Source organism: Larimichthys crocea, chromosome XI, assembly GCF_000972845.2.
Source record: "Larimichthys crocea isolate SSNF chromosome XI, L_crocea_2.0, whole genome shotgun sequence".
NCBI lineage: Eukaryota > Metazoa > Chordata > Actinopteri > Sciaenidae > Larimichthys > Larimichthys crocea.
Genome location: NC_040021.1, coordinates 1,571,912 through 1,588,717, shown reverse-complemented (window position 1 = coordinate 1,588,717; position 16,806 = coordinate 1,571,912). Strand labels below are relative to the sequence as shown.

Genomic DNA, 16,806 nt, shown 5'->3' with positions numbered 1-16,806 from the left:
AAACTAGCAAGGGTTCATCCTCTAGGGAGCATGAACATTTAATGTCATGTCTAGATTGTGTACCTTCTGTCATTTTGGTTTTATGGTGGCGCAAGATGTCACGGTGGTCACAGAAACCATAATGGATCATCCTCTGAGGAGCATGAATATCCGCAGCAGATTCCTCTTTTCCAGCAGACATATATTGTGTCATTGTGTTGCTGTTTGTTTACTTTCAGTCTGTCATCTTTTCAGCCTCGTCTCCGGCAGCTTGTCATTAAATCGCCGTGTGATTATCTCAATTTAGAGTGGTTATTGTTTGTCAGTGACACTGTCAATTGGTAGAAGAGTGAGGTTCCTTCCTTTGTATGATCCTCATCTTGTTTATTGCAGCTGCTAAGAAGGGAAAGCCCACGCTTATCCTTGGTTATTCTTCTCTTTGTCCTCACTGTTTGTCACCAGTGAATAAATTCCCTTCTCCTCTGCAGTCAGATGAGGCGACCGGGCCCTAAGACAGAGGAGGGAGGTGAAATATATTCTCAAGTGACACAGACTGAGGACAGACCGGAGCTGAAGGCCAGAGCGGCACTTTGTCTTCCAAGGAGAGGCCTGATTTATCGCCTCTTGTGTCTGTGCTGATAAACTACGCCAACAGTTATTCTCCTCCTTGTTTTGCAGAGGAACAATTAGATGGTATTAGTTCCTCTGGGAGTATACAAAACTGTGCAGGAGTAATTCCGTACCCCGCTGTGGTGAGGCCCATGCCATTTTTCAACTCTTAACATTTAATATTGCAGCGGGAAGTCATAAAAGAACAATTGAGAAAGCATTTCAAGATGTCTCAGACCGTAGATTGGAGCTGTATCTAAAATACTCTGTGCAAGAACATGTGTAGAACAGAAACATCCCTCCTTCTCTGCAACATGGCCGTCTGCAGGGAGTAGATTCCTGGTTCGTTGCAGCCCGAAAGTTTCTGCTTATTACAAAAGCAAAGTCAGATTTCTTTCTGTTTTCTGTTTGGCACTTCAATAAAGTTTGAGACAGATTGTTCTTTTCAAAATCAGGAGCAGAGGCTGAAATATTCTGACTGTTAGGACGCTCCAAGCAGCACAAACACATGAGCTTACAACTCTAAACCAAGCTGAGACACCAGGACTGCTAAACTGACTTTGACCTAGAAAATTGGTGGAGTGCCCCTTTTATGATCGAGTATCACAACATGCCACACGTTACTCTTAAAATAAAATAAATAATGAATACTGCCTTTATGGTTAAATGTATCTGTGACTGAGAATGATCAGTGACTAAGCAAATGTTAGGGCTGAGAGGAAGTTTGTCTGACTGACAGGTGTCAGTTAGCCACGGTGGTTACTGCTTGTTCGTGCAGTTGCAGCTTCAAAGCCTTTAAAAAACTTTTATTGTGAGAGGAACTCCACTGATTTCTTCGTTCTGATGTATTAAATGAATCAGTTTGAATCAAATAATGTTTACAGTGATGGATTAAACACAGATCTCTGCTTGGGCTTAAAAAATGTGTATACAAACTGGAGGTTTGGATCATTGCTCTTCAATAATCGTCACTCTGTGACCGCTTACTGGCTATTTCCAGAGTCTTCATCGCTGGACAGAGCAAGCTTTGTGACAATTTCAGAGTTTTGGCGAAATAGTGTTAGGTCAGCATGATAGCATTGCAAATTAGCAACAAGCCGGCCCAGCTGATTGGATGAAATAGTTCACATGGCTCTTCCTCGGCTGACGTCTTGTAAATAATACAACAGAGCTGTGAGTGCTTGATTTGGTTTGTCTGATCTTTGATAATCTGTTTACAACTTCAGATGAAATTCTAATCACCACTACGAAACCCATGTCATATCTTTGTACAATGTTGTGTTTTAATGAAATCTACTGATTTCACAGTCACAGTTTGGATCATGATTGCAATTAAACAGATTGTGATCTGATTTTTTGGCCTGATCACCTATCCCTACTTTATCTGTATTTGTGACTTTGGATTCTAGCTTGAAAATGCAGCTTTGTGCAGCTCTCCGGAATGCAGTAGAACCTTTTATATAAAGGGATGATTTATAGGTAGACTGCACAGTAAAGGATGGAGCTGAATGCTTTGCTAACATCCAACATGTGGAGGACAGGTGAAGAGTCTTAACTTCTGGCTGCTCTGACAGACACCCATTGTTTGGCTCTGTGATAAAAGCAGCGTCCAGTCGCCGACACCCTGTCCTCCCACCAGCCTCCATTAAGATCAAGCGGGTGATGTTGACAACACATCGCCCTGCCTCCGCGTCTCCCCCCTGCCTCTCTCTGGCCAGCCTCCCCTGACATCAGTGTGATAGCAGCCGTTATTCCTTCTGACCGAGAAAGAGACACATTGTTTGTGTGAGTCATCCAGATACCGAGCTACTGTGTCAGGCTATAAAAAATTAAAAAAAAGGTCCCTGCCTCTCAGACCAGAGTGCTCATCAGTGGAAGGATGTCATCTGTAGAGAAAGCAGTGTGAAGTGAAAACCTTGAACAGAGTGATGAATTCTATGTGCTGTGCAGGCCGAGTGCTTCTCTCTCTCGGCTCGTTCTTCTTCCAGACAGTATCTTTCATCTTATCGATCCACCAGTCTAGCTTATAGTGCATAAGTTGAATTCATTGCCTGGATTAAGGCTCTTTTAGTCTGTGTGTTTTTATTCCTCCCGCCTATTATCACATTTTATTCCTCACTATCTTCCACTGTCATGTTGAGTTAAGACTTCGGATCTAAATAGGTCCGTACACACCATCAACCTGCTGTCTTTTAACCGTACAGTCAGTCACGTTTTGATGTTTCGTATCGTTTCTATGGTCTATCACTCAAATATGTTCACCTAAACCATAACCCTGTGTCTTTTCCTTTCCCCCCGTTGTCGTCCACAGATTATAGATAATGGGCTGTGTGCAATGCAAGGATAAGGAAGCAACCAAACTCACAGACGACAGAGACACCAGCATCTCCCAGGGACCTGGCTACCGCTATGGGGCCGACCCCACGCCGCAGCACTACCCCAGCTTCGGGGTCACCGCAATCCCCAATTACAACAACTTCCATGCCCCTGTTGGACAGGGGATGACCGTCTTCGGAGGGGTCAGCACTTCCGCTCACACCGGAACCCTTAGGACTCGTGGTGGGACAGGTAAGAGACACGTGGTGTTAGGAACACCACAGAAAGTTCTCAAGCTGTCATGCCGGTTGTTTGTCATGTTAATAGTCTTTTATTATTAGAGAAAGAAAAAAGGACTTCATCGGGGACCATTTACCTGACCTGTCTGTGTTTGACTGACAGCAGCTGGCGGGCTGCCAATGTACAGTGTATTTGACATGTTATGTGCAAACAGTGTGTGGTTAGTGTTACTGAAGTGTAAGAACCACACCAGCATCTAGACCAAAGTGACATTTGCAGGTACATCTGCACGCTGCTTAATGTGCTGCAGCTGAGCAAAATGTCACAGTGACATTAGCAGAACACTTTTCCCCGCTGAATGTTTGTTTGGTCGCTCCTCCAACAGGCCACGTGTTCATGTCTCAAAGGAGACTTTATCCAGGATCTGATGGGCTCTATTGAAATCTGTGTACTGTAGATGGACACCTAACACAACTCCAACGCTTTTGCTTTCAGATTTTTCTCAAAGGAGAACACAGAAAAAAAGTGATTTACAGATCAGATTTGTGCTGGAGCAGCTGGACTTTAATTATTCAACTCAGTGAAAACTTGATTAAAAAAGACAGAGCCATGATTAATGATATTCAGGTTTTTAAAATCAAGGCTGTTGTTGATAGATTCTGCCTTCAGCACATCATTTCTATCTGAAGCTTTTTTTGTCAAAACAAGTTCATATTTAACAGCAAATGTATCTTTGCCCCCCCCCCCTCGCATGGTCATGGCCCGCGATGGACTTGTCAGAAAAAAATTTGGCCCGGGTCCAAACTTAGTTGCCGACCCCTACTCTAGAGATTAAAGACAACACAAACTTTGTCTAATCCAGATATAATCAGATACTCTTTGAGGCTCTTATACATTTAGAAGTGATGCAGAGCAAAAGAAGACATACACATTAAGCATAATATAGTACAATACATACAGTTTGAAATGTATGAGTTCCTGAGCTGACACATTTAGAGATCATCCTCTCTATATGTTGTTTTTGTCCATTGACTGGAACAGCTGATATATATTTTCTTGGGAGGATGGTCTCTATTTGCTTTCATGATGCTATGCTACCTCAAGATTCAGGATCATCACCCTTCTTCAAGGCAGTCAGTCACTGATCATGTGTAGACGTCCTGTGTAGTGAAAGCAGCACATTTACTGGTGCAACAGCAGCTTCAGTCCTCCGACAGTGTGTACACTGGATGAGTTCAGGCACAGCATCACCCACATTCCAACACAATCACTGCAGCTTTGTGTGTGTGTGTGTGTGTGTGTGTGTGTGTGTGTGTGTGTACTGAATGTGCTTATATAAAAATATGATTCAGGTCACAGTTATGTTCTAACAGCATGACTGAAACACGAGCAGCTTACCCTAACCTTCAACAAGTGAACTAAAAACCATCTGTACACAACTGTATACTACAAGTGATGTCGCAGCGGTAACAATTAGTCAGCTTTGTTTCCATGTAGTTGAAGGGCAGTTTACTTGTAAGTCCCAACAGCTCCCAGATTTCCTTCCAAACTCCATCCTTTTTGAGGACATCCTTGTGCTTCATCATAGTTTCTGGCAGCTCCACTCTAAGGCCCTAAAGGCAAACCATTCCAACATGCACATGTTGACTGCTGCTGACCTAGTCTTGCAAATCTGGACCTTGACTATCTCACTTCGTTACAGCAGGTTGGAGGTGCAGCAAGTGCACGAAACTTCGCAGAAGTTGGAAACTTTACAACTTCAATGTGCTTCAGATTAAATGAGTTACACAACATGTTTTAAGACGCTTTAAATCAAATTCCAGCAACAAAAAGCACACTTTCAGACTGTTGGTGTTTATGGCAGAAGTGACAAAAGTAATTGGAAGAAGAGACCTTGAAAGAGGAAAAAATGAGCCTGAGCATAACCCCTGACCCTTGATCTGCACCAACGGAGCTGAATGTGTGCAACTGATAAAGAAAGCATTGCAGTGAAACTACTCTCATTAAAGGAAGGTAAAAAAAAAAAAAAGAAAGAAGTCAAGTGGAACACTGATCAGTTGCTGGATCACCAAACATTGCAAACAATCAGAGACATCCATCAACATCCATTTGATATCAAGTGCTAGAGACAGTAAAATCAGCAGAGACAAATGTTTTTTGTGTGTCTTTATTGTTCATCAGAGGAGGGAAAGTATCTTCAACACTTGTTGGAGTGTGAAGGTTGTTGCTTTTTACTTAATTCCCACACAGTTACAGCTTTAAATGCGCCCAGTGAAAGCTCACAGCCGCCTAAACACACACACACCTCCATATGCAAAGAAGCACAAACTCTTAAGGGTTAAGGGTTCTTTGTACAGTTAAAGACTTCCTATGGCATCCCCAAAACCCCCAGACAGTCCTCACCTCGCAGCCCCCTAGCTATAGCTCCAGCGCTGACCCCAGCCCGGTCCTGTCAGGAACGTCCGGCAGGCATTAGCACAGGGCTTTGTGCACTGGGCTCATTGTTTAGGTAGGGAATATTCCTACTCAGGATATCCTTTATGTTTGACCAGGCTGCTCTGCAGAGGAACTCAGCATTTCCACTCAACTTAGCACGAGTCCCCTCCCTTCAAACCGTGGATTATTTTCTGCACTGCATAATCCAAATCCACACAGTCGCAGAGGAAAGGAGAGGGGCTTTAGCTTTTTAATTTTCCCCTGGTTGGGGGAAATTTGGACATAAGCCGCCCTCCCCTCTCAACCTCTGTTATGACACAGCTGTCTAGCGTGCTTGCTTAACCGCCGCAATCACCGACTCAGTCACACTGCACAGGAACCCGAATTGCAGTTGGCATCAGATATTTTATTGATTATCAGTTGATCTTTTGCTGATGTCATTTCCCTAAATGGAAATTCACAGCTAGTCCTGTGGCCTTATGTAACTAATTGAGTAGGATCCCAGCAGACAACTCTAAAACGAATCAATAAACCGGTTTACACCTTTCACCAACCTCTGCTGACCAAATAGAACATTGAAACGGTGCAGCTGTGATGCATTCAGGGCCTTGATGTGTTCTGAAGGTCAGAAACGTGTTTTAATCTGACATGAGTCTGCTCTGCCTTCTCTCTCTCTGCCATCACATGAATAGCAGCAAGTCGTCTCTACCCTCAATCCCATCAGCACAGCCTCTTCATATCAACGCTCCTGCACAGAAAGCTTTAGCCTGGAGAGAGCGTCTGAAGTGAAATGACTTGAATAAATGCAATCAAGAGAGTTTAAGTGGACTTTAAAGAAGTGCCCATTCAACTTCCATTTGTCAAACACTCAGAGGCATGAAACAGCTCAACAGCTGCAGTCAACTCGGGCCTGAGCAAAGCACTGAGTGCTGCTTTTGTCTCATCTCCACACTCATGTGGTATGAGACATGACAAATCAAACTAACCTGAGATAGTCAGATAGAAGGGGACCCAAACCTCTAAAAGGATCTTGTTTATTACACTGCATTGGCCATTACTCCTGATGTTGAGCATGCATTGATAACGCTGACCTCACTAAGTTAATTGTTGAGATCTGGCAACGCAACGTCATCGCCAGAGGTCCACTGGTGCAAGAAATACGAGCAGTCAGACGATCAGACAGGTTGTAAACAAACCAACAGAAGTGAAACAAGGCCAACAATAAAAGTCATAAATGAACTATCTATGCACAGTTGTCCTGAGCAATGAGGGTTTATTTCCAGCACTGGAGCTTCACACTTTTTCACACTCGTTTTTATAACTTTTCACAACAGCTCTGGCTGTAGTTTGAAATTCATGCTCTAATCAGTGGAGAGGCCAATAGCACAAGGGCCGTTGTGGATATCAGCTTGCTGGAAATTGCGCAAAAACCTGAAGTTAGATTGAGCATTTTTGGACATGACAGGCATGTAAAAACACTTCCCGTTGTGTAAAAACACTTTTCAGCCATCAGTTATCAGGAGCATTGTTGGTAAGATAATGCTGGAATGTCTGAAATGGTTTTTCATTCCACTGGTCTTTAGAGAGGGTTTAGACTGTCTGACTGGAGTCAAACTGGACTGAAGCAAACCAAATCCTGGCTTCTCGTCACTGAACAGTTCAATGTCCAAAGCAGTGCTTGTCTGCCCTGCAAGGACGGATTCGCATTACTGTCACTTCATGCAGTTCAGGTGGTGTTTGTCTCAGACAAACAGAAACACTTGAAAGTGCAATGTTGCACCTTTCCGAAAAGCCACCGAAACTGTGTCATGCCAGTGAAAGCTCAGCATCTTGTTCACTGACAGTGACGGCTTAGACAGTGAATGTGATTACAAATGCAGTTCACAAACTATATAATGTATTAATGCTTTTGGATGAAGTATTTGTAACATTTCAACAGCTCATTAGCTGAGATTCAACTATTTCTCTTTCTCTGTAGATGTTTAACAGCTTATCTATGGAGAATATGTGACAGTTCATGAACATATCTAGATATTCTCAGGAGAATTTAGATCAACTCGAGCTACTCACTCAACCTGTGCTATACAAATGTTCAACAGTGACTCTAACCCTACTTTACTTGAGCAGTCCAAATGAACATCTACGGATGCTCACCGACTATGTGAGTGATAAACAACTTCCTGTTTGCATGCATCTTGAAATTCTGCAGCAGAAGCTTTACAATAAGCTACACAGTGCATTCATACACAGAATAGACAAGGCAAGAGTCGCCTTGTGGTTTGTTTATAAGTTTATCATTATGAGTTGATAGTAATCAAGGGTTTAACTGTGGTCAGCTGAATATTAGAACATCGTCTTTTGAGCATTTGAAAGATATGAAAGAAAGGAAATATTTACTTAACCAGTGTAAGAAGATGTGAGGGAAAACTTGTGAATGTTCGGCATCGATCAAAGAAACTTTATGAACATTTGTATGTATTGTTGAATAACCCTAAACTTGTGTAGTAGCATTGGTTCAGCGAGTAGTTCAAGTTCTGCGTATTCCAAAACTACATAATTATATTGTTTATAATTAATAATTATGTTCAAGTCACATATAGATAACAAAGACAAACAGCTGACATACTATTCAAACAAAGTGTCACCAATCCACCCAGTGTAATTTAATATTTTGTGTTAGTTTAATGAAGTGGTGCTGAAATTAGACCTGGATAAAGTGTTTTTAGTTTGGCCCCAGGAGAGTTTATGTCTTTGCTAAATGATTTTCACTGTTTGTCTGTTTTGTTATATTTAGTGGCTGCGTTCCACCAAACACAACCAAAAGGCCAGTTTAACAGTTTGAGTCTTTCTCCGCCGCACAATTTCATTTGTATCATTAACCTCCTGCTGTGATCTGTTAACACATCCTTCAATGAGCCTGAATTCCTTCATCACATTTACCACAGGCGAGCAATAAGGAGGGGAGTGTAAGGGCGATAAAACATTCCTGCGAGAGAAGTGCTGCTGGGAGATATTAAAATACTGTAAGAGCTGCTTTTGTTTTTTTCACTGATAGGATGAGAGCAGGGATAAGACTGAATAGTAACTTCAGGAACTTTGAGAATAAAGCAAAGTAACATTATCCAGGACAAAGGAGTTTAGTACAGTGTGTTCATAAGATGTTCCGTCTGACCACATCTAAAGACAAAAGTCTTTATAGTTGGTCAGAATGACAATACTCAAAGGCCGGGCTTGGATTGCAGTCAGTTGTACAAATGGCTCCTCAAAGGCTTTCATGGTGAAGTGAAGAAAGTAGTCCTGTGAAGATTTTTTTTTAAAAGAGCCTTCGGTAGAAATTAAAATAGTTCCTTGTGTAACATCTCCACAAACGTGGCCGGTCATTAAATGACGTGGCCGTGCTGTAACTGTTGATGGTCTATTTCAGGAAGGTGTAGGTAGAGGGGCTTTTAGATGCTGTCAGATGACCCAGGAAGTGACATCATGTTAGCAGCTCTGTGAGGCACAACAATGTACTTCTTCCCAACTTTAACAATGAAAAATGCTAACATCGACATTTTCTACGTTCACCGTCTTGGTTTGGCATTTTAGCACTAGCTTGTGAACATTAGATTCAATTACAGCTGAGGCTGATAGGAATGCAATACGTTTTGCATGGATTACACCGCTTTATGACCTGATGATAGCTTGGCAAGGAAAGTCAGGAGACCACCAAAGTTGTCTCAGTTTGTCCTGCGGTGGAACGTGAATCTGGACCAAATTTCACAACAATCCATCTGATAGTTGTTGAGACATGTCGTTCACAACGAGGATGAATATGAACATGATGTGCTCGTACATCAAGTGGATGTTGAGATATCTCACTGACGTGCTGACAGCATCAGATAAAAAGGCAAATCACCAAAGCTAGTATGGTTTATCCTTTGGGGACCATGGAACATGAATGGTTGTACAAATGTAATTCTAATCCGTCCAGTAGTTCTCAAGATGTTTCAATGACCAACACTGTGATAATGATAATAAAAGAATTCAAACAGGATAAGTTCCAGTTTGAATTGACAGTACTAAAGTTTTATTATTGGATAACATATCCTTTGCGTCCTCGGTGGCCTGTTTGCATTCAGTTTGATCATCGATCATCATCTGTAAAATGTGATGAATGTTGTCATTAAATCCAACATGGCTGCCTCACATTCAAAACAAAGATTGGTCCCTGTTTACTGCGTCGTCAGTCAAACACGATTCCAAGCTTGATTTTCTCTCACTAAGCTGCAGAGTGCTGACACTGTGTTTTTTACCCCCCCTGCAGGAGTCACCCTCTTTGTGGCACTTTATGACTACGAGGCGCGGACAGAAGACGACCTCAGCTTCAGGAAAGGAGAAAGGTTCCAGATTATCAACAGCACGTAAGTCCCCACAGCTGCTTATCAGACTCTCCTCTTTGGGAGGAATGCAAGTTTCCCTTTTTATCGCCGTTCTTGGAGGGGATGGTGCTACAGGGAGGGAGAGCAGACAGGGCATCGGGTTTCAGCTGAGGTAAAAGTGGCAGCTTGTGCTCAGAAAAAAGTGTTTTGGTTTCATAATCTGGAGCAGGCTAGAGCCCAAAATAAGTCTGCTTAACATCAGCTTGTGGAAGTAAAAAAAAATAATTCCTGGCAGCTCCAACACTGACAACTAAATAACTTTACATGTTTAAAAAAAGGCTTTGACGCATCAGATTGTTAAGAAAGCCAGATTTGGCAGCAGCTTTATGCTGATGCTCATAATGTTCAAGAGCGCAAAGCATCTGAAATGAGGTAAAAGTGGCGACTCCAACATACAATTTGACAATCAGCAGTAAACACAGTTTATGTAAGGTTTACACAGGGTGGAGCAGGGTCTCAAGCCAGCACTGATGAGTGTGGTGTTCCTTCAAGATTTCCCTCCAAGCTTGGACAGGAAGTGCCCTGTTACACCCACAGTGATGTTGGCTAGTCGTTCTTCCAGTCAGCAGAACTGTGCATGGCCAGTGTGTGTGTGTGTGTGTGTGTGTGTGTGTGTGTGTGTGTGTGTGTGTGTGTGTGTGTGGCATGGTGATCTGCCAGCTCTTAAACTGTCCTGGCCTCGGCTTAAGGATGGTTTTCATTTTCTTTGTGTCCACGAGAGTGTGTGTATCTCAGCCTGCTGGAGTGCCTCTCTCTCTCCCTCTCTGTTTGGGTTTCTGCAGTGCTGCAGTGACATTTGAGGAGGCAGGAAGGTTGCCGGGTCTGTGTTCTGACCCTGTTCTCCTTTAGATTGTAATTAGGCTGCTCGGTGCATGCACTGTACAGTGCTGCAGAGGGAGTCTATTGTTTCGTTAAGATGATTACCTGTATGAAGCCTCAGAGGTCTGTGCCAATAGGTGAGCACAGCCGGTGGGATGACACAGTTATTATAAGGCAGCACTATTGTTAGAATGGATAAAGATTTTGGTTCCGTTTCACTGTATATAGTGAGTACTTTTCCTCATAATGTCCAGCTCTTCAGAGAGGACCTCCTCTGTAACACTACCAACAACTGGGCATGAGAAATCTATCCCCCTCTACAACTGTCACTACTTATTTATCACACTGTATCTGGATTGTTTCCTGTTTTGTAAGTCACTTTGGATAGCATCAGCTAAATGACTAAATATAAATACAATGTTACATCTTTGTTACTGTTCCATCAGTCACCAGCTCTGCTAATATACAGTAAATCCTCAATTCACTGATATAAATTTTTGGCTAAAATATATTTTGTTACTCTGTATTGGTAATAAATTGGAATTAATTCCAGTGAAACAATGAACAAATATTTACTTGGATTGAAATTAAGCTTTTTTTTTTTCCAGAAAATTTCCTGATAAAAATACCTGGCTCTTTCCAGGAAACTTCTCAGAAATGATGAAGAAAATACAGATCTTGGCGGGGTGTTAAGGACTTCCAGGGTACTGCTGCTTCTCTATGAAGCCCTGGAGGTGAAACCCAGGGCAGAAAAGCGCACAAGTCGTCCATAGTGTCTAAGTGTTAATGCAGTAACAATGTAGTTCTAATATCAGTCCACATAATACTAATTAATGCAGCGCTTGTGTTTGTATGAGAGGCTTCGTTGATGCTTTCACACAAACATACAGTATCTCAGATATGAAATATTAATGGCATATAAGGCAGCTCCTGGTGAATTATGAAAACCCTCTGCTGTACACTGACGTCTTATCACCTCCTCCTTTGGCCCAGCAAGGTCAGTCTTCCTCCTCACCACACCCAGTTAGCATCCTGTTCCCGCCGGCGTCTTGCACATTCCACGACACACCTCGGTCCCTGCTGGGCCTCAGCCAGAGCAGGAAGACCCCGTCATTAAAGGCCCACGCTCCCTCCTCTTGCCTCCCCTCTCGCTCTCTCCTCATCCTCCTCAGCAGGGGCCAGACAGAGCTGCATCTCCTTCCATCCCGCCCACACCTCACCACTTCAACCAGCCTCAAATATGGACTGGATTTCTTCCAGCCTTCCACACTGACCCCTGCTGGACAAAGGCAGTACAAGAAAGAAATCCTTAAAATCCTCATCTGCTCCCATCGGCGCTGGTGGTGGCAGGAAGTGACTGACAGATGCCCTGAGCAGGCAGGGCTCACGTGAAGCAGCAGCAGCAGTGCCCCGGCTGACAGAAGGCACCGTGGTCCCTTTTTTGTTATGCGATGGCATCCTCCAGGAAACAGGCCTGCATCCCTGATTGTTTGGAAGGCTTTTTATAAGAATGCTCCAAGTAATGTTAAATAAGTATTAGTAATTAGTATTGTTCTGATTCCACTGCCGGCTATGAATAAAACCCAGTGTCGGTGCTGTGAATGGCTGCTTCTCAGTCAACGCGGCCCTGTGTTTAATTATTCTCATCAGCAGTCAGACTGAGAGAGAGGATTTGGAGACAGGAGGGAGGTTCGTCGTTTACTCTTGTTGTTGTTTTCTGTCTTCTTGCGGCAGAGCTGAGTTGGTTTTTGAGGGGGTTTGTTTCTGGAGACAAAAGAGAGAGTGGGGACAGACTGGGGCCCGGCCCCGCCCCGTCTGTTTATGTCTTCTCTGGCTACACACAAACACACACACCAACACATCTCTCTCTCTCTTCTGCATACTTTTCTTTCTCAGGCTGATTGTTGAGACTCCCATCTCTCCCTCTTTCTCCTCCTCCCTCCTGAGGGATCCTCCACAAACAAAGGGGGGAAGCAGGCCTGTTTCTGCCTGGGATGTCGTCCCCAGGCGATCCCCCATCATGGCTTTATTCAGCATAAATAAAGGACCAACAACGCCTCTCCTCTCCTCTCCTCCCCCCTTCTCTCTCTGTCTTCAACATCACTCTTTCTCACACACGCAAACACACACACCCAAAGACATTCCCTTCTAGTGTGTAAGGGATGGGATGGAAACACACCGGGTGGTACAGTGTGTCACAGAGACATTGTCAAAGATCAGGCATGGAGGAAGGAAATGTACATGTGTGTTTGTGCATTCATGTGAAAGCATCAGTAATGATGGTAAACCACTGCTGCTAGCTGTCCCTGAAGGCAGCCAGATACTGTGTGAAGGAGAGTGAAGGAATGAGGGGAGAAGACGAGAAGAAGAGGGGAAGGGAAATGCTGGAGAAGTGTAGATAAATGAGGGGAGAGGGTGTGTTCAAACATGAACAGTAACAATGTAGAAAACTATTTACCATCTACATTTTTCTGTCAACAAATCCCATGAAAAGATCAAACGTGTCCGTCTCTCTCTCTGTCCTGTCTGTGGCTCAGCTCCAGGATCAAAGTTGTTTCTGAAGACGTTGGTCTTTGAAAATGGGTCACGAATCTAAACTTTTCAAAATGTCTTCAACGATTTCTTCAAACAGTCTGCCCCTGTAGCAAACTGCGCTTGTTGACGATTCTTCTTATTGGTGGATGAATGCAGATTTGAGCGAGTATATACAGCAGGACAGAAAGGGTTAACATGCATTTTCAATTTGAAGAAAAAAAATTTGCGCACTTGGCTGAGGGGGAAGATTTGACATATGTCATTACATACACAAGAAGGCTGTGACATCACTGAAGAGATGAAAACATTCTATTAATAACCTCATATTAATACATGAAGATAACAGAAATATTTCCATTAAGTTTTCTTTGAGGTTTAATTGGAGTTTGTCTAATTACGTCACCTGCAGGGCTCAACACTAACTTTTTAAAATGGTTTCAAAAAGGTTTCAGCTTTTGGTTACCAAAAGTAAAAGTATGGTTGCCAATTGTATATATTTATTTCTTATTTTGAATAATTTAGGTAACTCTGTGGTTTTATGTTGGCTTAATAATAGAAATGTGCAAGAGTATTTAAAAGTTTTATTAGAGTAACTGACCCAAATTCTTTGTAGTTTGTGTTTCATGTGATACTTTACAGAATATGAATCTTCACGCTATGCAAAATAACAACACACAAGTGAACACACCAAATATGACTAATGCAACAAATATTAAAAAACATTTATTTTGAGGAGCTGGTTTTGCTGTGTGCTGGCTCTTTCTGTCACAAGTTGTTCCCACCAGCTGCAGCAAAGACCAAAGGAGAGCTTGCCAGTTTCTCAACGTTTGTTTGAGTTTGGGTGTTTGTGGGATGAATGGTCTGTTCATGGTGTTTGTTGACTGTGAGAAACATAAAGAACATAAACTGACTCGTCCTTTAATGATTTCCAACAGCACAGATCATGGAAGTGCATTAAGTGACCTCATATATGGCGAGGGCAGCAGTGAGAGTAAAGAGCAAAAGCTGCTCCAGTAGACTGTGACGCTGCAGTGCATCATGGTCTGTTAAGGGCTTCTGTGGGTGTACAAATTGATCTATTTGTCTCTTGTAAGGCGGATTCCTACCTGTATGATGGCTGAACACTGGCACCAAAGAGAGATTCAGGAGAGAAGCCCTGGCTCCGATTCCAAAAGCTGCTGTCTACAGTCCAAGTTTTCTCTGCTCTCGAAGCACAAACGGGTGACAAATTAAAGACAGAAAACAGTAATAAATAAATTAAATAAAGTAACTGATGCTACTCATCCCTCTAACAGAGTTCTAGAGACTTGGAGAATCTTTGCCGAGCAGCACTGAAGCTGTTCTCACCTTTCTGAGACACTTGTGTTGGTTTTATCCATGTTTGTCTGTACATGGAGGCTGTGCTGGAGATATCTCTTTTAAATATGAATTATTGACACCAACACATCATGCTCAAAGTGTTTCTCCTGTAAGCTTGTCACATTGTCAGGCTGTGCCATACAGGAGTTCACAGTCAGCCACTGAACTTCCCAATTCATTTTCAATGTGCATCAATATTGTGGCAGATTATGAATTAATTTCCAATCATTTTAAAGAATACCTTGAACAAATGTGGCCAAATAATCTGAACGTTGGCTTTTAAGGTGGAATGATATGGAGAAAAGAAGGTGTGACTGGCTTTCTGAAGTCAACACACGTCAGAAAGTTGGAATATGAAAGGAAGCAAAGATGAAATATGAGACATGTGGAGGAAGATGGATGATAAATGAGTGGACAGATGAAAGAGTGTTGGAGGCCCGGTGAGGGAGAGACGAGCCCAAAGAGAGCCGACGGTAAGAGATGCACAGAGGACATCAGAGCAAGATGCTAATGGCTGCGTGGGCGTCCAGGCTGAGAGGTCTTTAAGGAGCCTCTCCCTCCTCCTCTCCCTCCGCCCTGCCCTTTTCTTCTCCACTTTCTGCACATTTACACTCTTTGTCAAAGCGGCCGATCTTCAATTCATGTGTCACTAATGTCACACATAAGGCTGAAAGAAGAATGCAGGAAAGCACTTCAAGTTATATTTATCTTAAATACCTGTGTATGCTTTCTTTCTACGGAGGAGGATTAATGCCACATGAAAAAATGAGTTATGACTTCAAATTGAAAGTTTTTTTGAAGAACGTGGACTTTTCGAGGGAGTTGCATGTTGGAGCTAACCTATTTCTTGCACTGAGCTGTTGTTTGCTGAGAAACTGCTGCTCGCTGTTCACTCTTACACCATGTCCTGACTGTAGCTTTGCATTCATCACACACACACACACACACACACACACACACACACACGAGCGATGTCAATTCTCTCATCTCACTTTTAGAAAAAAAGTCCAACTGTGGACCTTTTCTAATGATTTATGAGTTAGTAACTAAATGAGAGATGTTTATGTTTAGTGTATTTTTGGTAGCTGCTTATTTGTTCTGTTTCATATATTGAAGCAAAAAGACAGATGTAACTACTGCCAGATTATTTAGGTCTATGTACCTGTTTAATGTAGGATGGCTTTGTTTAGCAAGCAGACATGCACACACTGTTATATTTTCATATACAAGAAGAGTGTGATGGACAGTACTCGTTGTGATTGAGGGACCTTTCCATGTTGTTTGTACCAAATGTTCGTACAGAACATCTCTGAATGCTTGTAAATCCATATTGAAAGACCTGAACACAGAGTCGTGAATTCATAGCTTGTCCTACACTTCTTTTTTTTAGATTGCTCTGTGTTTGTATCTGACATAATGTAATAAAAGATTATCAGACAAGACAAACGTTTAACAAAATACATTAAGAAATAATTCTGTTGGTTAAATATTTAAAATAAATTTTTCCTTTAGGCTCTGATCACCAAGCAGCTAAAGAAAGCAATCAAAACATTTGTTTAACTCAAAGTCTTATTTTAAACTCCTTCACTCATCTTTATTTGGTCTTTGCACATATTTAATCTATTACCCCTTTGGCCCACACAGCATCTTTCTTCTTCACAGTGAAGAAATATGTATGTGATATGTGTTTCAGAGTGTGTGATTGTTTCTTCTCTTTGCCACGTTTCCATAATTATGTACATAAATCTTCAGTGTATCCATTGAAACAAACAAAAAATGAAACCGGGGCGGCTGTGGCTCACAGGCAGAGCGGGTCGTCCACCAATCAGATGATCGGCGGTTCGATCCCCGGCTCCTGCGGTCTGCATGTCGAAGTGTCCTTGGGCAAGACACTGAACCACAAATTGCTCCCGAAGGCTGTGCCATCGGTGTGTGAATGTGTATGAATGGTTAGATCCAGAAACTGATGAGCAGTTGGCACCTTGCATGGTAGCCAATGCCATCAGTGTATGAATGTGTGTGAATGGGGTGAATGAGATATGTAGTGTAGAGCGCTTTGAGTGGTCGGAAGACTAGAAAGGCGCTATATAAG

At 42.5% G+C, this 16,806-nt stretch overlaps 1 protein-coding gene across 6 annotated transcripts in view; it reads left to right on the top strand.

Moving 5' to 3' along the window:
- fynb (FYN proto-oncogene, Src family tyrosine kinase b) overlaps nucleotides 1-16,806 on the top strand; it is a 73,961-nt gene that overhangs the window by 38,750 nt on the left and 18,405 nt on the right. For all 6 annotated transcript variants that reach the window (XM_027283908.1, XM_027283906.1, XM_010735890.3 and 3 more), the window contains 2 exons: nucleotides 2,900-3,156; nucleotides 9,887-9,983. In XM_027283908.1, coding sequence (XP_027139709.1) covers nucleotides 2,910-3,156; nucleotides 9,887-9,983 — 344 coding nt within the window. In that variant the 5' untranslated portion in view covers nucleotides 2,900-2,909. The remainder of the gene's footprint in view (nucleotides 1-2,899; nucleotides 3,157-9,886; nucleotides 9,984-16,806) is intronic.